This window comes from Rana temporaria, chromosome 2 (genome assembly GCF_905171775.1).
Source record: "Rana temporaria chromosome 2, aRanTem1.1, whole genome shotgun sequence".
In the NCBI taxonomy this organism is placed as follows: domain Eukaryota; kingdom Metazoa; phylum Chordata; class Amphibia; order Anura; family Ranidae; genus Rana; species Rana temporaria.
This window is the reverse complement of record NC_053490.1, coordinates 289,563,741-289,588,422: the sequence shown is the minus strand read 5'-3', so window position 1 is coordinate 289,588,422 and position 24,682 is coordinate 289,563,741. Positions and strand designations below refer to the sequence as shown.

Genomic DNA, 24,682 nt, shown 5'->3' with positions numbered 1-24,682 from the left:
TTAGAGTGAGCACTTTTTCTGCGTTTTCTGAGAGCGCACCAAAGAAGCAGCATGCAGGACTTTTGGTGTGCTGTCAGAAAATGCATTAAAAACACCCGATCCAAAAGAAGTCCCATTCTGTCACTGTGGGGATCGATCGCGGGTGGCAGGTGGACATCGAGTCCGCTTCACCCGCTGATTGGCTCCCCTGCTGGCTAATGGGCACTGACGTAGAGCTATGTGGATTTGCAGGAATGAGGCAACCTGCTGCAGTATAATGACGGCGGCTGGTCAGGAAGTGATTAATATTAAAAAGAAATTAATAAGCTCCAGCCAGTGACTTTGCTTAGCTCATTAGGCATTTGTCTCACAGGTTTTTTTTTTTTTGGGGGGGGGGGGGGGGGTTCACAGGGTATACAATCGCTTTAATACCATAAAATATATCGTTATTCGGTTTTTACTTCAGGTGTAAATAATGGCTTTGTCAATTCCAGAGAGATACTTAAATAATGCATTGCGATTTAACTAAACCCTTTTGACTAAAATATGTCTAAAACGAAAATGACTAAAAGCAAATGGAAATTTGACATGGGATACAAGCAGAAGCCCCTGTGAAACAGGCCTTTATGAATGCCCTTTCCATCCCACACTGTCACTCTTCCTCCAGTTCCAAATTATTTGGTGCTCAGTCCACTTACAAAAAAATAATAATATACTGTATAGCCAGCTGTGCCAAGGCTCCACACAGCCTTTTCCTTATGACAGCCTGCCAGGAATTTCGGCTCCTCCCCTATAGTCAGAGCTGAGCTGTCACGTGACACAGCATCTAGAACACCGGAGCGCTGCGACGGACCCGGAAGTGGAACGCACACGTGGTTGCTGGGGAAGCGGAGTCCTATGAGGCTGGTTGGTCGGCTCCAGTGTGCAGTAGCCGGGTTTGTGTGTCATTCACCGGCCAAGGAGATGGCGTGTAAAGTAGTGAGGTTACCGGCCGGAGCCCGGGGTAGCAGGAGCGGCCCGGACAAGGATGTGAAAAGTAAGACATGGATTTATTTTGGTGGCGAGGCGACAGGCTTTGCCTGGGGCTGACAGTAACAGGTCCTCTTCCCTACCTAAAGCTTAGGAAGAGCGTGTGTCACGTGATCCAGTTGAGCGTTGTAGTTCCATATCTGATGGATGCGAGGTATCGGTTTTCTATAAACATGGTATGGTTCTAGATCTATACCTGTATGGAAGCCCTACACCTCAAATCCTATGCCATTGAGAATTCTGCGATTGCTACAGTATGGATCTAGTGTGTGTGTATGTGTATATAGATTATATATATATATATATATAATCTATCATTCAGTGTACGATTCACTGGGCAGTCAACAATTTTCTTACAAAAGTGTGGCTGGATGTGTGCCACCATCCATCACTGCCTTCTGGTTGCAGCACAGTCCCACTGACCTTTTAATGGGTGAGTTGTTAACAGGGGGTGACCCCACCGTACTCCCCAAGAGTTCAATTTGCTGCGCAAGTCTTCTACGCCATTTGGCCGCAATGTAAACAAAAAAAAAATCGACATCCCTTGGCTATCCATGTGAAATGACACTGGCGAGCGGTAAAAACAGGCATTTGAGCCAGCCGTACTTTGGCCACCCAACTAAACAATGGCATGCAGCCACTTAAGAGGAGTAAAGGGGGGTGTGTTTTTTTTCCCCTTCTTCTTCATACTATCCTCCAGTGGATCCGGCATCTCTGCGCTGAGAACCGAGCCACCGAACACCGCCGATGGCTCGGTTTTCACTCCTACCCGAGCAGAGCGGTGCTGACTGTCAGTCAGCATCACTTCTGCTCTACTTCTCGTGCTCATTGGAGCGCTGACCTGTGGAGGGGCAGGAAGCGGCTGTCAAAGTCAGTCATCCAATCAGGGGATACATGGGGCAGCGCCAGGAAAGGGCGCCATGTCTGAATGGATACACGGAGCTCTGACTCAACTTGGATGTCCCCAGAGCTGCTGCTGCCTGAGGGGGCACTTGATAGAAGGGAGGGGCCAGGAGATGCAAAGTGGGACCCGAGAAGAGGAGGATCCAGGCTGCTCTGTGCAAAACCAACTGCACAGAGGAGAGACGTATAACATCTTTGTTATTTAAAAAAAAAAACAAAAAAAAAAAAAACAAGACTTTGCAATCACTTTAAAATTACACAGATCAGGGTAAAGGGCCAATCACAGCGGCCCTTTACCATGTGATCAGCTGTGTCCAATGATGGCTGATCACGGATGTAAAAACAAGCCAGTTATCGGCTTTACTTTACTCACACAGACAGCGTGAGGAGAGAAGAATAGGGCCAATAACCAGCTTGTGTTAAAGAGGAAATAAACCCTTGGATATTTTTTTTTAAATAACCTGCAAGAGAAAGGCATAATGAGCTAGTATGCACAGCATACTAGCTCATTATGTGCCACTAACCTGAGATCGAAGTCCGCCTCAGTCCCGTCCACTGCTGCCGCCATGTCCCCTCGTCGCTAGTTCCTGTTTTCACCGCTCCGGTGCTGTGATTGGCCGGAGCGGTAATGACGTCACTCCCGTGTATGTACGAAAACACGGCATTAACCCCGTTAATGGCATTCACAAAAAACGTCACCGCTGAGTACGCCTGCGCCGTAGACAGCGGTGCCCGTTTCTGTGAAAATATCTCCTTAACCGTGAAGGTTAAAGCGGAGGTCCACCCGTGTTTTTTTTTTTTTTCTTTTTTAAAAGCCAGCAGCTACAAATACGGCAGCTGCTGACTTTTAAAAAATGGACACTTACTTGTCCAGCGTGCCCGCGATGTCGGCAGCCTCGGCTAAGCAATCGTTCGATCCTCGGCTGCTTCCGCCGCCATCCTCGGTGAGGGAATCGGGAAGTGAGGGAGGATCACGGCGCGCCGTCACTGGTCCCCGCTCTCTCCTGGGAACAGTGTTTCCCAGAAGAAAGCGGGGGGGGGGGGGGGGGTTGGTGATGTGACCAGGCTGGAGTCGGAACCCGGAAGTGGTGCAAAGACCTGTCTCAGACAGGTTTCTGCACTCCCCTCCCCCCTGAAAGGTGCCAAATGTGACACCGGAGGGGGGAAGCATCCAAAAAGTTGAGGTTCACTTTTTGTGTGAACCTCCGCTTTAAGGAGATATTTCTTGCACCTACAGGTAAGCCTTAATCTAGGCTTCCCTGTAGGTGCAAGTGTTAAAGGGACATTGGCACTGATTATTGGTGCTTCCCATCAGTGTAGCCTCATCAGCGCACATTAGTGAAGGAGAAAAATTTGCAAAGTTTAATAACCAACTGTGAAAAATGTTTTGTTTCAACTTTTTTCCGTTTGTTTAGAAAAAAAAAAAACAGTGATGATTAAATGCCACCAAAAGAAAGCTCTATTTGTGTGAAAAAAAAAAGATAAAAATTTCATATGGGTACAATGTTGCATGACAGCACAATTGTCATTCAAAATGTGACAGCGCTGAAAATTGGCCTGAACAAGAAGGGGGTAAAAGTGGCCAGTAGGCAAGTGGTTAATGACTTAAAAAACAAAACACAATATATTACCCAGTTTTTTTGTAAAGTATGAAACCTGTTACGGCGAGTAAATTGATACCCAATGTCATGCATTAAAATTGCACACACTTGGGGAATGGCGGGAAACTACCGTATTTAAAAATAATCCCCATAGCCAATGATTCGAACATTTTTACAGGTCATGAGTTTAGCGTTAGAGGAGATCTAGTATTGGATATATTGCGCTCGCTCTGACATTTGCAACACCTCACTTGTGTGGTTTGAACACCGTTTGCATATGTGGGCATGACCTATGTACGCATTCACCACTGTGCGCAAGCACAGGAGACAGGGCGCTTTAACTTTTTTTTTTTTTTATATAACACTGTCCCTTTTTAATAAAAAAATGCTGATCACTTTTATTCCTATCACAAGGCATGTGATCCAGTGTCGAATCTGCAGCTTGCACCACTTTTATCAGTTAGAGCATTGCCAGCTGAAAAAAAAACCACTGGGGTTATGGCATATTGCTGCAGCCATAACCCCGGTATTTCCACTTTTGACCGAGGACATCTTTTGTCTATGGCCCAGTCAGCAAGTGGTTAAAGCGAATCTTCACTGCATCTGAGCACAAAAAACACCATTTAATTTTTAATCATTTTTAATACTCAACCCCCCAATCCACTTTATTTTGTGGGCTGAATAAAACAAAAAATTAAGTGATTCTCCCATGCACTACATATGTGGGTGCGCTATTGTATTTTGACAGCAGTGAGACTCTCCCACCATCAGAGTACACTGATCAGCACTGCAGCTATTGTCTGCAGCCCCTGATCATGTGGCTTTTATCCGAGAGGGCAGCTGAACAGAAGTTGATCAGTAGATAGACTTCTGTTCAGCTGCAGTGGTCACACGTGGATTGAAATTCAGCCAGTCCCTGTTGAACTTGCCAAATCTGTGGCCACTTATAGGCACCATTCACACTTGCACTTACCCACGGGAGACTCTGCAGGGATCCATGTGAATAGATGAGGGTGGCAAGCCCTATTGAAAGCAATTGGAGCTTGTAAGTGCCTGTGGCCATTTACAAGTAAATGCTCACGAAGCGATTACTTGTGGTTGATCAGCCAGTCTGTGTCCAGGGCCAATCAACCGCACAACCTCAGATAATCGCTGCATGAGTAATTACTTGCGAACGCAAGTATCTGCGGCGCTGTTGCGGATTTCAATGGGGTTTCCCGTCCACACCTATTCATATGGATCTCTACTGAGTCTCTCATGGGTAATTGCTAACATCCCCTTTCACAGGTTTGAATGGGAAAAGAAAGGTGGATACCCTGCGCTGCCAATTTTGAGTGAATGGTATGTGGAAAAAGGAGAGAAGAGTGGCCACATATCGTAATTCCGTTTGATAGCTGTGAATAAAAATACATTTTTTAATCTATCAAACGGAATTACGATATGTGGCCACTCTTCTCTCCTTTTTCCACATACCATTGATATACTGAGCAAATCAGTTTGGGGATTCTATTCCAAGTACAGCTCCCAGCTTGTTTCTATATGTTCATCCCATTGAAGATATGCTGACTGGTTAACGCATGACTCCTGCCAAGGATCGTTCATGACATCTGTCATTCAAAGCTTTGTTTGACTTTCGGTGGCATACGTCATCGTAAGTCAACACGCTCTGGTAAGCCTGCATTTTTCTCGGTGGTGGGATTATCACACTGAAGAAGTCACGTATTTTCATCCATTCACTCATTCACTTGATTGACTTTTTGACGTTTATGAACTTTTTCATCCAATAGCAATTGATCACTATAGCTTTGTGTTTGGTAACCAACAGGCGTAACAGATCACTTCGCATCACGTGCCAGTTGGCACATTCCTTGTTCCTCCTAGGTGAGGGACTCGTATATGATTTGTGCACATTTTATTCATTATTGTTGTGTGTGTTATATTTTCATATTTCATGGTATCTGATTTTCATTATTGTCAGTCATTTTAAGCGCTACACATTTTTTTTTTCCACAAGAAAAAGCGCTACACATTTACAGGTTTGAATGGGGCCTCAGAATTTTACACCAAGCATTGCAGCCATGGAAAAAAAAAAATTATACCTTGTGTCACATTTGGTGGGCAGTACCATAGAAACTCCCCATTTGACTGTCAAAAAATATAAATCATACATGAGGTGTCAGTGTTGCCCCTTAAATGCCTGAGGGCCACTGCTCTACTGCCACTTGAAAAGCAATTGCTCATGAAAACAAGAGCTAAAAGAGGAACGTCGCCCACCACTTTTTTCATGTTCCCTCTTGTATGTTATGCAGGTTTATCACCAGAAAACATACTCCCCCTGCTCAGTGAATCCAGTGATCCACCAATCTGCTGCCATAGGCCAGGTCCTGCACCGCCATCTTTTTCTCTGACATTATCCAGAACTCAGTCTCTTCCAGGACCCCAATGACATGCCACCAGGGCCACCTACTGGCTGCTAGGTGTCTCTGCAGCCTCCTAGGATATGTGGTTGTGATATCCCAGGAGGCTACAGGAGCAGGGACATGTCATTCTTTCCCCGGCAAGAATGGCAGCTGGGGGTGGAGCTGGATAAAAAAGTAAAACAAAAAATAATCAGCAAGTTATATATTTTAGGGTTGTTGGCTAAGGGGGGGAGTGCTGTGGCTAAAGTAAATCTGGAGGGTGAAGTTCCTCTTTAAGGACTTCTCCTGGGGCTTGCGTTCTCATCCTTGCATACCAGGTCACTGGCTCACTTAATAGTGACAAAATATGTACATATCGAGTATCTCAACATGTTTATTCCATGTCTGTGATGCACAAATTAGAAACGGCAAGATAAGCACGACAGCCTAGAGCAGGGGTGTCCAAACATTTTTCAAAGAGGGCCAGATTTGTTGAAGTGAACATGCGTGAGGGCCGACCATTTGGCCAGACATTCTTTGAAACATTAAAATTTGGTCTAAGTGTATACGCTTGAGCCATAATACGCTACGCAACAAGAATTCTCTTGCCTTTGTGGCTGTGTGTGGTGAAGAGATGAGCTCAGGCGTGTTATTTGGATATACCGTATTTATTGGGGTATAACACACATCTTAACTTTAGGAGGGAAGTTTCAGATTTTTTTTTTAATAAAGAACTGTGAAGCAAAATAAGGGTCAGTGCCCATCATTGCAGCCTAATCAGTGCCCATCTGCAGCCTCGCCATTGCCATAAATGCAGCCTTATCGATGCCCATCTGCAGCCTCAGAGGGGATGGGGGGGCGGGATGAGCACCGACAGATTACATACAGGAGAATCTCCTGTTTACACAGCAGCCTCTTTTTAATACAATGTCCCGCCTCCTATGATAGACAGAGGAGTTGTCCAATGGCAGCCCAGGAGACGGGACTTCCTATTACAGATGCCACCGAGTAAACAGGAGATTCTCCTGTATGTAATATGATAGCACTGATTCCCCCCTCCTTGTCCCCTCCGAGGCAGCGCCGATAAATACAATATATGTCTTTTGTGGCCCTGGGGGCCACAAAAGATATATATCCAAATTACCAGGGGGGCCACATTAAACTGGAACGGGAGCCGCACTTTGGACATGCCTGGTATAGAGGTACCTCCTGTAAATGAGAAAGAAATGGCAGCACAAAGTTTAAATACATATACGGGAACTATTTACCTGCCAAAGGATTTGTAATGAAATTCAGCCATCATTTCAATCCAGGCATCCCTGCCAGACAGCAGAGCCAGATCCTTGACTTCAACTTCATCACTGCATGATCAAAGCTTTGGGTTAAGTTTGCTCAGGTGTTAAAAAGAAACACGCGTTGAAACACATTTTAGCATGATTTTGACTTGTGTTGGCATATGTAAATTTTTCAGAAGGCCTTGTTAAACAGGTTTATTTTTTGGGAAGAAAACTGACTTGAATTGAGGGTTTTGGCAAGCTTTGCAAGTTTGCTATCTCCAGGCAAACATTGTTGGGATGATGCAATGCAAACACATTCTACATTTTGTATCTATCAGTAGAGAATATGTATGAGTAGTGCACGACACAGTTTAGGGAGTAAAGTGCTATCACGTAGGGCAGGCAAGAGAATGGACTATTCATTTGAGTTTCAAAACATTGAGACTGGTCTTAACACTTTTTTCATATGTTGCAGGTTGGAAAGAAATACTCAATACTTCAGCTGGTCTTTTACAGCAAGGTGGAGTCATTGGTGTACCCACTGATACTATCTATGGCATTGCCTGCTTAGCACAGAGCTCTCAGTCTATGAGCAACATCTACAATTTGAAAGGAAGAAATGGCACTAAACCTTTAGCTATATGTGTTGGAGATGTTGAGGATATCTACAGGTTAGTAAATGCTTATTGTTACTAACAAATATATCTTGGTATTTGATAGGCAGGAAACTGCCAACAAGTTTCAGAATCTGTTTTTGCATCTAATGTACACGTTAAATGGAAACCCTAAAATTGATGATTTTTTTTTTTTTTTTTTTTTTTCTTATTTGTTCACCTTTCTTTGCTAAATATACTATACAATTCAAAGTGTTTGTTTGTTAGACCTGTTCGATAAAAATGCCTGTTGATCCAGCCAGAAATGCTGTGACGTCGTATAAACCTGCAGTCTTAAGCAATATTATAAAGTAGTGCATAATGACCCCCCCCCCCCCCCCCCATGTTATTGAGTAGAGGGGAAGATGTTCTGTGGTCCCAACACACTTCCTCTCCTAGGATTTCAATGCTGCTCCCCCCATGGATATAGTATAGTGATTGAGCATTGTCACCCTAGGACCTGAAGGGAAAAATAAAGGGGAGAAAAGGCCTGAGAGAAAACGAATACAACCACCACTTCTAGGGTGCAACACAGACAGACCGTGGGAAGAAAAACTGCACACCAGAAAATGGTGAGGGGCAGTTGAAGGGTTTCGCCAGTGAGTTAAAGCGGAGTTCCACCCTAAAAATTAACTTTCTATTAACAGATTGCCTTTAATGTAAAAAAAAAAGAGAGAAGAATAGAAAAAAAAATGTTTACTCACGTCTATCTGGCTTTTACTAGGCAGATTTTCATAATCTGCCTAGTTCCTGGTCCTTGGTGGTTCAACTTCCTGTCCTAAGACCCCATTGCCTCCTGGGAAATGATGACACTCATTTCCCAGGAGTCTTCTGTGCCAAAAAAAAAGAAAATCGCCCAGCATGCACCTCTCCCTGAAAACCAGGAAGAAAAAGGAACTGGGCTTCACATGCCCACATATATGATGGATAAGGCCACAGCATGAGCTGGAGGATATAAGGCAAGTGTTTGCAATGATTGGGGAGCTATTAATATGTTTTAGGGACTATTTAATGTGATTAATTTTAGCTCGCAAAAAAATAAAAAATTATGCCCGGAACCCCGCTTTAAAGGGGATGACCCAAGCAGACAAACGTTGAGGAGGCAAACTACCCAAGGACCCCTCTTGATGTACAGGCAGCCCCAACTTGCAGAGAGGTTGCTTCTCTTATTAATGCTCTCCTCGCGCAGCCTGTCAGTTTAGGTGGACGGCAATGTCTTGGTAGGTTTGCAGTTGTGCCATACTCTTTCCATTTTAGGATGATGGATTAAACAGTGCTTTGTGAGATGTAAAAAACAAAAAAAATACCAAGATTTTAAGCCTTAACCCGGCTTTAACCATTGGCCAACCAGGCCAATTCTGATATTTCTCTCCTATATGTAATAATGATTTATTTGCTAGAAAATTACATAGAACCCCAAAACATATTTTTTTTTTTTTTTTAGCAGCGAAACTAGAGAATACAATGGCGGTCATTGCAATTTTTTTTATCGCGCACGGTATTGGCGCAGCAATTTTTCAAACGGGTTTTATTGGAAAAAAAAATCAGTTTCATGCTTTAACCTCTTGACCACTGGGCACTTAAACCCCCTTCCTAACCAGACCAATTTTCAGCTTTCGGTGCTCTCACAATTTGACAATAACTCAGTCATACAACATTGTACCCATTTGAAATTTTTGTCCTTTTTTTCACACAAATAGAGCTTTCTTTTGGTGGTATTTGATCACCTCTGCGGTTTTTATTTTTTGCGCTATAAAAGAAAAACGACAGAAAATTCTGTAAAAAAAAAAACAAAAAAACTTGTTTCTGTCATATTCGCAGGTTATTTCTCACACACAGCATATGCTTACCACGAATTACACCCCAAAACACATTCTGCTATTCCTCCCGAGTATGGCGATACCCACATAGAGAGGCCCAACATGCAGGGAGCGCCATCAGGCGTTCTGGAACACCCAGACCAATTCTTACAATTACATAGAACCCCAAAACATTATATATGCGGAGTATTGGGGTATTGCGGAGTATTGGGGTATTGCGGAGTATTGGGGTATTGCGGAGTATTGGGGTATTGCGGAGTATTGGGGTATTGCGGAGTATTGGGGTATTGCGGAGGATTGGGGTATTGCGGAGTATTGGGGTATTGCGGAGTATTGGGGTATTGCGGAGTATTGGGGTATTGCGGAGTATTGGGGTATTGCGGAGTATTGGGGTATTGCGGAGTATTGGGGTATTGCGGAGTATTGGGGTATTGCGGAGTATTGGGGTATTGCGGAGTATTGGGGTATTGCGGAGTATTGGGGTATTGCGGAGTATTGGGGTATTGCGGAGTATTGGGGTATTGCGGAGTATTGGGGTATTGCGGAGTATTGGGGTATTGCGGAGTATTGGGGTATTGCGGAGTATTGGGGTATTGCGGAGTATTGGGGTATTGCGGAGTATTGGGGTATTGCGGAGTATTGGGGTATTGCGGAGTATTGGGGTATTGCGGGGTATTGGGGTATTGCGGGGTATTGGGGTATTGCGGGGTATTGGGGTATTGCGGGGTATTGGGGTATTGCGGGGTATTGGGGTATTGCGGGGTATTGGGGTATTGCGGGGTATTGGGGTATTGCGGGGTATTGGGGTATTGCGGGGTATTGGGGTATTGCGGGGTATTGGGGTATTGCGGGGTATTGGGGTATTGCGGGGTATTGGGGTATTGCGGGGTATTGGGGTATTGCGGGGTATTGGGGTATTGCGGGGTATTGGGGTATTGCGGGGTATTGGGGGGTATTGGGGGGTATTGCGGGGTATTGCCAGAGCATGGGGTATTTGCAGAGTATTGCGCAGGGATGGATCTGTGACTGCAGTTGTCCAGTCACAGCAGTGCTGACACCCCGCGTTCCCCCCCCTCTCCTCTCGCACTGTACCGAACGGTACAGAGAGGGGAGGGAGGAACCGGCGTCATCAAATGACGCCGGTTTGTTTTACAAGTGATCGCTCCGTCATTTGACGGAGCGATCACGTGGTAAACGGCCGCGATTCGCGGCAATTTACCGTGATCCGTGATGCGCCGGGTCTTATAGACCCGGCGAGCACGGACACTTCCGCGAGCGCGCCCCAGGGGACGCGCAAACGCGGAAGTGCACGAGGACGTCCCAGGGACGTCCTGTCACAGTAACTCGACCGCGCTGTAGCAGTATTTTTGCTATAGCGCGGTCGGCAAGAGGTTAAAAAAGAAACAAAAAACAGTAAAGTTTTTTTTTTTTTTTTTTTTTCTCTCGAACACACCCAAAAACTCCACCCGGTGCAGAAAAAATGTGCACACACATAAAGAGTGTTCACAGGAGGACCACTTGACGTGGCACCCGTCTGCACGTTTTTGTGAAGAGGGACCCAAACCCTGATCCCCCGGGGCGTTAGGCTCCAGTTGGGGACTGAGGTACTGTGGTCCGAGCAACCGAAGCCGACACGAACCCAACTTCCTCGGAGGGACTGCCGAAATAGAACCCTCCCAGTACTAGGTGGGGCTCCCCCGAAGGGAGACCCCATGAGAGCAGGCGAACTAAGCCAGAAGGCCATGTCCACCCACTCCCAAGACGTTCAGGGCTGGCCCGAGGACCCGCACCCTACTAATCACACAGTGTCACAAAACGTGCACAACAAAAATAAGACAAAAAAGTGACAAACACAGGCTTAAATAAAATAAAGTGGGGGAAGGGATAGTGGAGAGGAGAGTGAAAGAAGTGGCCATTGTGGTGAAACAATGACCAGGCCCTCCGGCCAGGAATAAAAAATTCCTCCGGTCCTAGCCAAAAGGCCCGGCCCAGGAGGCAGGTGCTAAAAAAAGCGTGTATCTGGTGCAGTGACCGTGGTATCTTAAATCAATGTGTCCCTCACACACACTGATCTTCAGATACCCCTGGACTGCCACTCCAGGGGCACATGCACCATAGGCTTTTCATTCCATATCCGACCGGCCAGTGCAGCCCTCCACCCCTGCCAGCTAGAGAGCCCTTCAAGGTTTTCTTGGGGAGAACTGCCGCTCAGGTAACAGCCTCCACCAATACTAGCCCCTCCAGACCCTCCGTCAACCCAGCGGATTTGCATGGCTCTACCCCGTCTTACCACAGGGCATTACCAGCTCCTCCAACCGGATCGCTGACAGAGATAGCACTTACACCCAGCCAGCCAGAAGGCCAGACTAGAACTCGGCAAAAAGACCAAGACCAAGCGCAGCACCCATCCTCACCAGGAGCACCCTTCCAGATGGCTCAGACTCAACCACGGGCCAGCCCCCAGTATCTGTCGGGCAGCACAGCGTAGTCCCTGCTGAAGCCATCCTTCCAGGTGCAATGACGTCATTGGATTGCATCCACCCTCCCAATGGAGGTGCTTCAGCGCTCAGCTGACAACTGATGAGGACAGATACCACACCCAGTCCTAGCCAAAAGGCCGAGAAGCGGCAGGGAAGACAACCACGATCAGCACGGCCTAGAGTGTGCAATAGCTGTGCCTCGCCCTGGGAGAACCACCTTCATGATCATGGTGTCTCCCCTGCCAGGTAAGTGCATGCGCTGGTTTAACCACTTAAGGACCCCTTCACGCCGATGTACGTCGGCAGAATGGCACGGCTGGGCACATCCACGTACATGGCTCTTTAAGCCCAGCCGTGCGGTCGCATGCGACCTGGTTCGAAGCTCCGCGGCCACGGGACTCGTGGACCCGATTGCCGCTGGAGTCCCGCGATCGGTCCCCGGAGCTGAAGAACGGGGAGAGCTGTGTGTAAACACAGCTTCCCTGTTCTTCACTGTGGCGCTGTCATCGATCGTGTGTTCCCTTTATAGGGAAACACAGTCGATGACGTCACACCTACAGCCACACCCCCCTACAGTTAGAAACACAAATGAGGTCACACATAACCCCTTCAGCGACCCCTTGTGGTTAACTCCCAAACTGCAACTGTCATTTTCACAATAAACAATGCATTTTTAATGCATTTTTTGCTGTGAAAATGATAATGGTCCCAAAAATGTGTCAAAATTGTCCAAAGTGTCCGCCATAATGTTGCAGTCACGAAAAAAATTGCTGATCACCGCCTTTAGTAGTAAAAAAAAATAAAAATGCAATAAAACTATCCCCTTTTTTGTAAACGCTATAAATTTTGCGCAAACGAATCGATAAACGCTTATTGCGATTTTTTTTTTTTTAGGTAGAAGAATACGTATCGGCCTAAACCGAGGAAAAAAAATGTTTTTTATATATTTTTAGGGGATATTTATTATAGAAAAAAGTAAAAAATATTGGATTTTTTTCAAAATTGTTGCTCTATTTTTGTTTATAGCGCCAAAAATAAAACCCGCAGAGGTGATCAAATACCACCAAAAGAAAGCTCTATTTGTGGGGAAAAAGGGACGTCAATTTTGTTTGGGAGCCACGCAGCACGACTGCGCAATTGTCAGTTAAAGCGACGCAGTGCCGAATCGCAAAAACTGGCCGGGTCCTTTAGCTGCCTAAAGGTCCGGGTCTTAAGTGGTTAAAAAGCCATCTGTGCACATGCAGAGTCGCCGGTTTAGCCAAGTCAAGAGATTTTCTTTGCTTTTTCCACAGTGCATTGAAGGCAATTGCACATATGTAAATATGATGAAGGGCTCTGCCAGGAGAATGTTGGGCTCACAGCACTATTTAAAGCAGTAGAGCTCCAATTGGCTTAAAGTGCCTAGCCTTTCTCCGCAAACCAGAGTGCAGCTCTGCAATGGGTCACAGACGGCTGATATCATGATTTAGTAGCTTAATGTGGTTGTAAACCTCATAAAGGACAAAGCATATCCCTCTATAATGTGTCTAAATCCAGAGCACCAAGTGCCCATTTTTTTTTTTTTTGTCTGCTGCTTCGTTCCCCGCTATCAGCATGAGTCACTTCTGACAACACTTCCTGCCACCAAGAGAAAAAAGGTAACCAGTAGGAGGGGTCTCCAGCACACAGCCTGTAATTGACAGCCTCGGCTCCGTTCCTGTGTGCTGTGTTAAGGGGTGTGTCCTTTCCCTCCAATCAGCTCTGAGCTCTCCTTACTGAGTTTTGCTGTGTGTAACTTCAGCTCTTTGCCCCTGTTTTTCTGAGAGTTTAGACAAGCTTTATAAATTCCTTGACCTTATAAATGGATGTAGATAAAAGGGTACAAGGATTTGTTCCGTATACCACTTCACTGGGTAAATGTAAGAGTTTACAACCACTTTAATACTTGTTCAGTTTAAATATATATTTTAATGATTTTTGTTTTGTCGTAATCTTTTGTATTTTTTTTTTAACCACTTGCTGACGGCCGTACGACTTTGTACGGCCTCAGCGCGGCTCCCAATCTCTAACAGGCCGTGTTTTTACGGCCTCTCCTTTACACGTTCCCCGCGCGCGCTCCCGAGCGCGCGGCGGGGAACTTCTGTACTGGCCGTGTCCCTTGGACACAGCCAGTCACAGATCGCCGTGAACGGCCAATCGGAGCGGCCGTTTCCTAGGCGATCTGTGCGGCCAATGAGAGATGATCTCATATGTTTACATATGAGATCATCTCTCATTCCCGGCTCTCGCAGACAGCGGTGCTGTCAGGGGAGAGAGGAGACGGATCTGTGTCTCTTGTACATAGAGACATAGATCGGTCACCCCCCCAGTCACCCCCCCTCCCCCACAGTTAGAACACTATATAGGACACACATTTAACCCCTTCCTCACCCCCTAGTGTTAACCCCTTCCCTGCCAGTCACATTTATACAGTAATTAGTGCATATTTATAGCACTGATTGCAGTATAAATGTGAATGGCGCCAAAAATGTGTCAAAAGTGTCCGATGTGTCCGCCATAACGTCGCAGTCCCAATAAAAATCGCAGATCGCCGCCATTTCTAGTAAAAAAAAAAAAAAAATAATAATAATAATTCTGTCCCTTATTTTGTAGGCGCTATAACTTTTGCGCAAACCAGTCGCTTATTGCGATTTTTTTTTTTTTTACTAAAAATATGTAGAATACGTATCGGCCTAGACTGAGGATTAAAAAAAAACGTAAAAAAAAAAATTGAGCTATTTATTATAGCAACAAAGTAAAAATATTTTATTTTTTTTCAAAATTGTCGCTCTATTTTTGTTTATAGCGCAAAAAATAAAAACCGCAGAGGTGATCAAATACCACCAAAAGAAAGCTCTATTTGTGGGGAAAAAAGGACGTTAATTTTGTTTGGGAGCCACGTCGCACGACCGCGCAATTGTCAGTTAAAGCGACGCAGTGCCGAATCGCAAAAAGTCCTCTGGTCAGGAAGGGGTTTAAGTGCCCAGTAAGGAAGTGGTTAATGTAGTTGTATTATTTATATTTGCTTAAAATTCAGCTTCATAATTTGCTTGTTGGCTCCTAGGTTGGAATAACTGTTTTTTCTAATCTCTTTCCCTAGCCCAACTGTGTGTTGCTTGCTTATGTAACTATGTGTCAATTATTACAGATGAATTTCTTGTTATACCTGCAGGTACTGTCATGTTAATGTTCCTGAGCAATTGTTTCGTGATTTGTTACCAGGACCAGTTACTCTTGTAATGGAACGCTCAGATGGCCTTAATAAGGAGCTTAATCCTTATACTTCTGTGAGTATTACTGCAGAGAACACACATTATTTGTAATTAGATTATCAGGTCTTGGCAAAACATCATGTTGTTCAATTTGTTCATCCGTTGTTGTTTTATCTTATTTTAGTTGGTTGGTGTTCGTATTCCTGACCACGCATTCATCAGACAACTGGCACAGATCTGTTCGGAGCCGTTGGCACTGACCAGTGCCAACATCAGTACACAGGAGAGCACATTGACAGTAGAGGTATTACCACTAAAGCTAAGTTGTGACTTCAGATGCGTTCCTAATAATAAAGTAACGCTGAAAAAAAAAGCCATCTGGTGAAAAAGCAGTGTATACTTGTTCCTTTGCCTGCCACTCTAAACCCCACTTTCGGTGTGTTTGCCTGGTTCCCCATCGCACTTCTTGGTACCATCTATCAGCCTCTGTCACTATTGTGTGATGGGAAATGCCAACCACTGATACTCGTAGAAGTGTTAAAAGCTAAAAGACTTGTGTTTTGAAACCATGCACAAGTGCCAAAACTACCATATTGTAAGATAGGCTGTATCATGCCAAATATGCAAAGCTATGGCAGGATAAAAGATGAAACGTGCACAAGGGAGCCTTAAAGCCAACGTTCCAATCTTTTTTTTGCTTGGGAAGTTTGACACTAGGATAGTATGTAGATGTAGTCATACAGTTGTTAAAGGGTGACCTACATTTACTTACAGTGCCAAGGAAAAGTATGTGAACCTCCTTGGCATTAACTGTTGTTCTGCCGTAATTTGCCATAACATGCGATTTGATCCTCATCTAAGATACAATAGACAAACAAAATGTGCTTAAGCTTATAACACGCAAACAACTCTAATTGATCATGTCTTTATTGAACACACTCAAACATTCACAGTGCTAAAGGAAAAAAAGTAACCTTTTGGAGGTAAAGCGGTTGTAAACCGCTGTTAAAAAACTGCGTAATTTGTACGCATCGCGTACTAGCACATTATTAAATACTCACTTTAGAATAAAGCCCTTTCAGCAGCGCCTGGTCATCCACTGAGAGGGCTGACATCTTCTCCTGGGACCGCGGGCTCTGGCGTTGAGTGGCCGGAGCCTTGATGACGTCACTCCCACGGGAGCCCTTGGTTTCCGGGAAGATGCGCTAAAGTTCCAGGCACGATATTCCAGGCCTTCAGATTGCATAGAGCTGGTCGAACCTCCTTTTGGCAGCATTGACTTGCCAGCGGTTTAGACATTAATGGCTGTGTTGTTTTGAGGGGTCAGCAAATTTACACTGTTATACAAGCTGTACACTTCCAAGTAGGGGTCGATCAGTTGGTGCTGGCCAGTGGATAGCTGCCACGAGGCAGAGCTCCATCCTGTTAATGGGGATGTGCTGGATTTTGTTTCCCTGAAAAGCAGGGGGAAAAAATCCAGCACATCCCTTGGTAAGGCTTGATTCGCACCTATGCATTTTTTGTGCTTTTTGCATTTTTTTGATTTGCTCTACAGAATGATGTCCATAGAAAACCATGTTAAATCGGCTCTAGTGCAAATCTTAAAAATGCAAAAACTGCATAGGTGTGAATCAAGCCTAAAAGCACCTAAAAAGTACACACACGCTGATTAGGCACACAATTAACCCTTTGATCGCCCTGGATGTTTAACCCCTTTCCAGCCCGTGTCATTAGTACAGTGACAGTGCATATTTTTATCACTATATTAGTTTCACTGGCTCCCACAAAGTGTCAAGTGTGTCTGTGAAATTGTCTGTTTGCCGCAATATCTCAGTCCTGCTATAAGTAGCTGATTGCTGCCATTACTAGTATAAATAAAAATTCCAGTATATATATTCCATAGTTTGTAGACGGTATAACTTTTGTGCAAACCAATCAGTATACACTTATTGGAATTTTTTTCTCTTTTACCAAAAATATGTAGCAGAATAAATATTGGCATATATTTATGAAGAAATTTGATATTTTAAATGTTATTGGATATGTTTTAAAGCAGAAAGTAAAAAATATATTTTTCTTTCAAAATTGTCTTTTTTGTTTTTATAGAGCAACAAAAAAAATCCAGGGGTGATCAAATGGCAATAAAAATAAAGCTCTATTTGTGTTGCATGGCCGTGCAATTTTGTCAGTTAAAGTAACGCATTACTTTATAGAAAAACGGCCTGGTCATGAATGGGGGTAAATCTTCCGGAGGTCAAGTACAATTATTTTAATACACCAATGGTGGTTGTTTTTTATTGTTGATAGGAGTTTAAGGACTTGTGGCCTATGTTGTCGCTAGTAGTTGATGGAGGACCTATTGGAGACTTGCAGAGCCCAGAGTGTCGGTTGGGATCAACAGTAGTTGACTTATCTATACCTGGGAAGTTTACAGTTATCCGACCTGGATGGTAAGCTCATCATTTTTCTTTTATGTAAATGAAGTACAGCTATGGTTAGAGACAAGGTGTGTTCTGCTGCAGGGACTGTTCCTCACTGAACCTCTGAATCATGGAGCTGGTTACCGGCAGTTGTTGGCCATTTCACAAGTTCCACACAAAAACTATTGAAGTGAAAGGGAAGCTGCTTACCATTTAAAAAAACTTGATTCCAGGTTAATACATTTTTCATCATACAGACTGTACTACCTGGTTTGCATATACTGTGCAAACCAGGTAGTACAGTCTGTATGATGGAGAGTTTAACATACTCTAAGGATTTTAAATGGTGATCGGCTTCCCCTCATCTTTCGAGAGTTTGTATATGTACATCTATACAGCAGACAAAGTAGAACAACTTACAGGTACATAGCAGGCACCCCTTGGTGCCGCATCTTATCTTTATGCAGTCCTTGGCTGCTTCCCTATTTCACCACTGTAACGCCTGGAATAACAAGTGTCCCATTATATGGATAGTGGTGTTGGACTCGTGTCTAGTCATATACAAATACTGGCCTTTAGATAAGTCAGCATTTACATAGCATCTTTGGGCTGATATGGCCAGTGGATTGGCTTCCTTACAGTCCAAATGAACCTTCAGTTAAAATCGGCTAAATACATTACAGATGTTTGATGTCTTGCAGTTGGTTGCATTTCTAAAGCAGCCACAGCCTTGGTAGAAAAGCCTGTCCCATGTTTGCAGCTGCAGAGTGGGACCCTTTCTGTTTTATAGAGTTATAGCTGTGCAGTCAGCAAGCCTCATACCCCACAATGATTAGAAAGCTCTGGCTGCTGCAGAGAGATCACTGCTTCCCCACAGATTGCAAGGGTCCCACTCTTCATGCTGGCAGAACACAGGCTTTTGTACTAATCTGTGGCTGATTTTTAAAGAAAACAAACTGGTAAGACATTGCAGACATTTGTTTTGATGCACCTGAAATGTATTTACCCAATTTAACTAAAACTGGGATGTTAGGTATGCTATATCACCAATAAGTCATGCTATGCAACTAGAGGGGTGGGAGTCACTGAGTGGCCATGTGAAAAGTGCAATTGTTAGTTTGGAGCTTAATAGAACTATGGTATTAATTGGGATATTATTATTATTAATTTTTTTTTTAAATGTATAATTTTATACTGCGCTAAACCCAAATACAAAAATGTATATATTGTAGCTTATCAAACCTAATTGTGGGTGGTGGCTTATTTTTATTTTGACCAGGTGAGCTGGTCAGTAACACAATTCTATCTTGGGGTGTTTACACTTCAGTGGAGGAGCAGCAGACACACCTTTTGGACAGCAGCATTGTCAGTCTGTGGAATGGGTAGTGTTCGATGCACTTACAGGTTTAGATGGATTTAAACAAATTTAAAGGATAAGTTCACTGCCTGGCCGTGTCACTTATTCAGAGTCTCAAAAATATTCCAATTGCACACCTTCCCGGAGAGTGGCCAATAAGAAAAGAGGGTGCTGAAGCGATCACCAGCTTGGAACTGGAAAAGCAATCATGTAGATATATATATTCGCCAGCACACCAAGGATCGTTTTTAAAACGTCCAAAAAATGTTTTAATGCATAGAAACGATCACAGAAAACGGCAACGTTTCGAAGTCGCACAGGACCTCTTTGTCAGGCAAGAGATCTGTGAATTGAAAACTACAAGGTCTGGCAGCTGTCGGGTTGTAGTTCTCGATGAACTGCTGTTGAGCGCTGTGGTAATTCATTGATGCTTCCTGCTAGTGTGTAACTGCTTGGCTCTACGATAGCCAGCAAGAGCGCTGCATTGCACCCATGATCTGCAATGCTTTACAGGCTCCCAATAAAAATAAATGCATATTTTTTTTTTTTTTTTACCTAAAAAAACACATGCATTTTTTTTTTTTTTAAAGGTGAACTTGGCCTTCCATTCCGCCTTAAAAAGGATATTTAATAAAACTTATGAGCAGGCAGGTGTCTGCTGCTTTTAAATGCAACTACTTGCACGCTCGCAGTCCGGGAAGACGCTCTGAAGTTCCAGGCACGATATTCCAGGCCTTCAGAGCGCATAGAGCTGGTCAAACCTCCTTTTAACAGCATTGGGTAAAGGTCAGCAAGGGCGGCCCTTTACCACATGATCAGCTGCCAGTCAATGACAGCTGATCATAGGATCCAAACACAAGGCGATTATCGGCATATCCAGCTTGTGTTAAGGACATGTGCACTCATTATCAAAGTCCTGGTTATCAGTACAGTACCACCAGTGCTGCCTATCTCTCCGTACCCATCAGCACGCATCAGTGAAGGATAACATTTTATAACAAACTATGATTGTTAATTTTTTGGCAAAAAAAAGTGGCGATTAAATACCACCAAAAGAGAGCTGCTTGTGTAAAAAAATAACAATTTCAAATGGGTACAGTGTTGCATGACTGGGCAATTTCCATTCAAAGTGTAACAGCGCTGATAGCTGAAAATTGGCCTGGGCAGGAAGGGGGTAAAAGTGCCCAGTAGGCAAGTAGTTAAAAGGAGCTGAAAACTTAACTGAATAACACTGGCCACATCAACAGGTAAAAATAAAGAAAAAAGTTAACTAAAGCAGCCACCATGTCTAAGAATTCATAAGCCTTTGGTATTTCTGTGTATGAAGAGTATGTGAGACCTCACATAGCAAATTATCCTCACTGCTGTAAGTGCATGCTAAATAAGTTTACCATTTCTACCTTCAATCAGTGGAAGATAAATATTTTGGCAGCTGTTATCAAATTGTAATTCATATATCTTATGTATTTTTCTTTTCTGTTTTTATTAGTGCTCTGAGCCCTACATTGGAGATCCTGAAAAACAGACATGGACTAATAGCCACCTCCTGACATTTCAGGTGGACTGTTGTTCTCGCAAACCAAGGCAATCCATTTGTCAATGACCAGCACATGGCAATAACTCTAAAATCCTGCTGCTGAAGTGTGAGGAATAGCATGCCATGCCTCCATAGACTTTTAAAAGCATGGGACCCTTTTTCCTTTACATCTTGGTTTATGTTTGGATTTTAAATTTCACAGGAAGATTCATAGAAGACATTATTTATAATTTTCATAAAACCTTAGGTCAGTGAATATGAACGCGCTTTGTTACTGCAAACTGTTTCCAAGTTTAATTTATGACTTATATCTGTGTTGTAAATTTTACGTTGAAATTAAATGTCTTTAACCTTGAATGGTTTCAGAAAAACCTCTAATGTGTAATGTCTGAGATTACCTGAATTATATTTAATGTGTGCTTCTTTTCTATGATGTTTTTCTTGGGACCTTACTATGCAGACACTTCATTTGTTATTCCACTTACATTGCATGAACCCAAAATGGTCGGTGGAGCTGCTTGTTTCAAACAATAATATGATCGGACAAATTAGTGAATGTTTCTTACAATCCATGCCTTTTACTTTAAAGTATAGCAAGTAGTTGTGGGTAGAGTGGAGAGGGATTAAAACACTTGTCGGTTTTTATTGCCGTCTGTGTGCCCATTAGGGAGATTTACCCTCTCTGTTTTGCCTTGGTCATTTGACGTGAAAGTAAAAGAGAATTGCAAATTTTGGGTTGACATCAGAACACTAATAAAGTGGAAATCTTCAAATGGGGACACTAGTTTTAGTGCTGGTGACCTCACTTTAGAGGGATTTCTTCTCTCTTCCTGTTTTGGCTATGGTGCAGGAAGTGAAGGGAAATCTCCACACTTGAATCCACTTTGCACAGAGGACCAGTGTAAATCTCAGTAGTTTGATATGTAAACTGTTACAAACTTGCATACAATCACTATGAATGCAACTCTGAGCAAAACATTTGTGTTGTAGTTTTGTATAGAATGAGGAAAAGTTAAAACTTCAATCACGATTTTCTCCTTCCTGCCCCAGTGAGCACAATTGAGAAAAATCTGCACAGGGCTAAAACCAGTTTCCTGGAAGGTTTGTTCCTCTTTAGTTTTCAATACAGTTTTTGTTGGGGGACATTCACTTCAGTTATTGTCCAAGGGACTCCTGTGGCTGGGATGAGAAGATGGGGGATTATTGTCCACGAGGGCAGAGGTTCTAAATGGCTCATAAAGGATACTTCTTGCTGTCTGCCTTTCTGTTGCAGAGATTTCACCTTGTGGTCAATGGGGACAGAAAGTGAGAAGTTCCCCTCAACAGGAACATGGACAGCAATGAAAACAGGACAGAAACCACTTTCTTTCCCCATTCAAATACATTTTGTTAAAATAGAATTGTAGTAGATCCTGATCTGACTAGATATGCATTGGGGGGAAACGTTTTGGATGGAGATGGGTTTTTAAGCTGGAATTCAGGGTTGAAAAGAGTCTAAATAAAAGTATATGTATTTTTACTTCAATATTGGTGTTTGTGTATTTCTTATTATACTGACCGTAGGTAGTTAACGTGAACAACACTGATTATCTCATTACAACGGCATTTAAAAGTGGGTGGGATATATTGGGCCACAAGTGAACATGTTGTCCCTGAAGTTGATGTGTTAAAAGCAGGAAAAAAAATAGACTGGTATAAGGAATTCCGCGCCAGATTCTAAAATAATATTTGAACTTCCGTGCTACTATGGATAACTGAACAAGTGAACTAATAATGCAAATACTATTAGTGGTCACTATTTGTGTATGTGAGGTGCTGCTTAACGCATGAATTTTTTTAAATACGAAAGTCAAGTGCTATCGCCTCTAAATCATGAATAACATAAATGTAAAATCTAGAACTCCTAGTGCCACCCTGTGGCAGATGTGAATACTATGATTAAAAAATATAGATGCAACAATGGTGATGAGACCCTCCTATAGGGAAGTAATATGTAGCAACAGTAGTGGTGTGAACCTTCTACAGAAAACTGTATAGTGCACTGGTAACAATACCTAGTAGTGATGACAGATAAAGATACAACAGTGAACGTAACCACCTAGTGGCAATAATAAAGAATACTATTAATGATGTGACAAGTCCATTCATATAGTGAACATGCCAAAAAAATCACTCTGTGACAATGACCGAATTCACACCCCTTGGGACAGAGCCTGTGATGTCATTAAGCACCACCAGGAAGCGGACTGTGAGCTTCTGATCGTTATACAGCCAAGCATCTGAGAACATCTTGGTGACCTTAAAGCGGAGTTCCACCCAAAAGTGGAACTTTTGCTTTAAGGAATCCTGACTCCCTGACATGCCACATGTGGCGTGTTGTTTTTTTTTCGTGGGGGGGGGGGGGGGGGGGGTACCTGGTTTTGACAGGTACCCAGCTGCCACTTCTGCTCGGGCCGCCTAAGTGGCCCCTGCCTCCCTGCAATCTTTTGGGACACTCGTCACAGATCATTGCACGGCGCGACTCGCACCTAGCTGTGAGGCCACAAGCTGTTACAGCCAGGTGCCCACAGTAGTGATGCCGTTCACGCGGAGAAGGAGAGCACCGAGGCTTTGGGCGCCTGCATCGCTGGTCCGCGGGACAGGTGTGTGTGTGTGTGTGTGTGTGTGTGTGTGTGTGTGTGTGTGTTTTTATTAAAAGTCTGCTACGCTTTTTGTAGCTGCTGACTTTTAATAAAAACAAACGGGCTTTAAGAGGCTTCTGCACCTCCCTATGCACTTTGCATTTTGCTTGAGTGCACCAGAGGTAGTGCATGACCATATGGGAGTGCGTTTTTTCTATTTTAATAAAAACTATCTTTTTTTTTTTTTTTTTTTTTTTTAAGCAGTTCAAGCACTATAATAGTTCTTTCCTGTACATATGCTTTATACTTGGAATTTTATTGTCAGAACTGAGTGAGTCCCAGGAATACCAGAGCAGCTGCCATCCAAAAGAATTTTGTACCCCTGAGGGGAAAGCGCAATTAGACCCAGTGGGCTCTTCTAGGAAGGTGAGTGCATATTGTGACCGGTGGAGGGCATTTGTTATTTTTTGCAAAGAACACCAAACCCACGGAGGGAAGTGAATTCCGTCATTGTCACGGAGTGATTTTTCTGCCATGTTCACTATAGGAATTGACTTGTCGCATCACTAATGATAGTATTCTTTATTATTGCCTGTAGTTGGTTACGTTCACTGTTGTATATTTATCTGTCATTACTACTAGGTATTACCCGTGCACTATACTGTTTTCTGTAGGAGGTTCACACTACTACTGTTGCTACATATTTCCTATAGGAGGGTCTTGTCACCATGTTTTTTTTTTTTTTTTTTCTAATCATAGTATGCACATCTGCCACAGTGTGGCACTATTATCTTCTAGATTCTACATTTGTTGCTCATGATTTGGAGGAGGTAGCGCTTCACTTTAAATAATAAAGTGCCAGATTCTAATGACTAGACAGCTGGGTCTGAGCAACCGCAAAACTGCAACTTTTGTGGGATGTTCTTAGTCTTCAGGGGTCAGGTCCAAGGAAGAAAAACCAGCGACAGGGTCATGGGCTACCAAGGCTCATTGATGCACCCAGGGAGTGAAGGCTGACCCATGTAGTCCAATGAAAATTAAGTGCTACTGTAGCTCAAATTGCTGAAACATTAATACTGGTTCCAATAAAAAGGTGTCAGAACACACAGTGCGTCACAGTTGTGTTTGAGACTACATAGCCACAGACAAGTCGGGGTGCCCATGCTTACCTGTGCCCACAGCCAAAAGCTCCTACAATGGGCATGTGCTCATCAGAACTGGACCATGGAGCAATGGGGGCATGGTTTTATGAATTAAAGAATGACGTTTATTTGGCTTCCAGATTTCAATCCAATTGCGCATCTGTGGGATGTGCTGGAAAAACAAATTAGATCCATGGAAGTCTCACCTCTCAACTTACAGGACTTTAAGGATCT

General features: G+C 43.6%; 1 protein-coding gene and 1 non-coding gene across 2 annotated transcripts; one reads left to right on the top strand and one right to left on the bottom strand.

Annotated features, from left to right (window-relative positions):
* Positions 1-793: 793 nt before the first annotated feature.
* On the top strand, positions 794-21,063 carry YRDC (yrdC N6-threonylcarbamoyltransferase domain containing). Its single transcript, XM_040337203.1, has 6 exons — positions 794-1,015; positions 7,664-7,859; positions 15,332-15,446; positions 15,556-15,675; positions 17,679-17,821; positions 20,638-21,063. Exons 1-6 carry the CDS (start codon positions 877-879, stop codon positions 20,696-20,698), a joined length of 774 nt encoding a protein of 257 aa, XP_040193137.1. The 5' UTR covers positions 794-876; the 3' UTR covers positions 20,699-21,063.
* On the bottom strand, positions 12,237-12,395 carry LOC120929881. Its single transcript, XR_005747544.1, has one exon. It is a non-coding gene; the product is annotated as a U1 spliceosomal RNA (small nuclear RNA).
* Positions 21,064-24,682: the final 3,619 nt, after the last annotated feature.

Excerpts from the sequence above, each read along its gene's own strand:
- YRDC (XM_040337203.1), top strand. The coding sequence starts at position 877 with ATGAGGCTGGTTGGTCGGCTCCAGTGTGCAGTAGCCGGGTTTGTGTGT. Across the intron at positions 15,447-15,555 it reads AGCTTAATCCTTATACTTCT|TTGGTTGGTGTTCGTATTCC; the intron begins GTGAGTATTACT and ends ATCTTATTTTAG. Across the intron at positions 15,676-17,678 it reads AGAGCACATTGACAGTAGAG|GAGTTTAAGGACTTGTGGCC; the intron begins GTATTACCACTA and ends TATTGTTGATAG.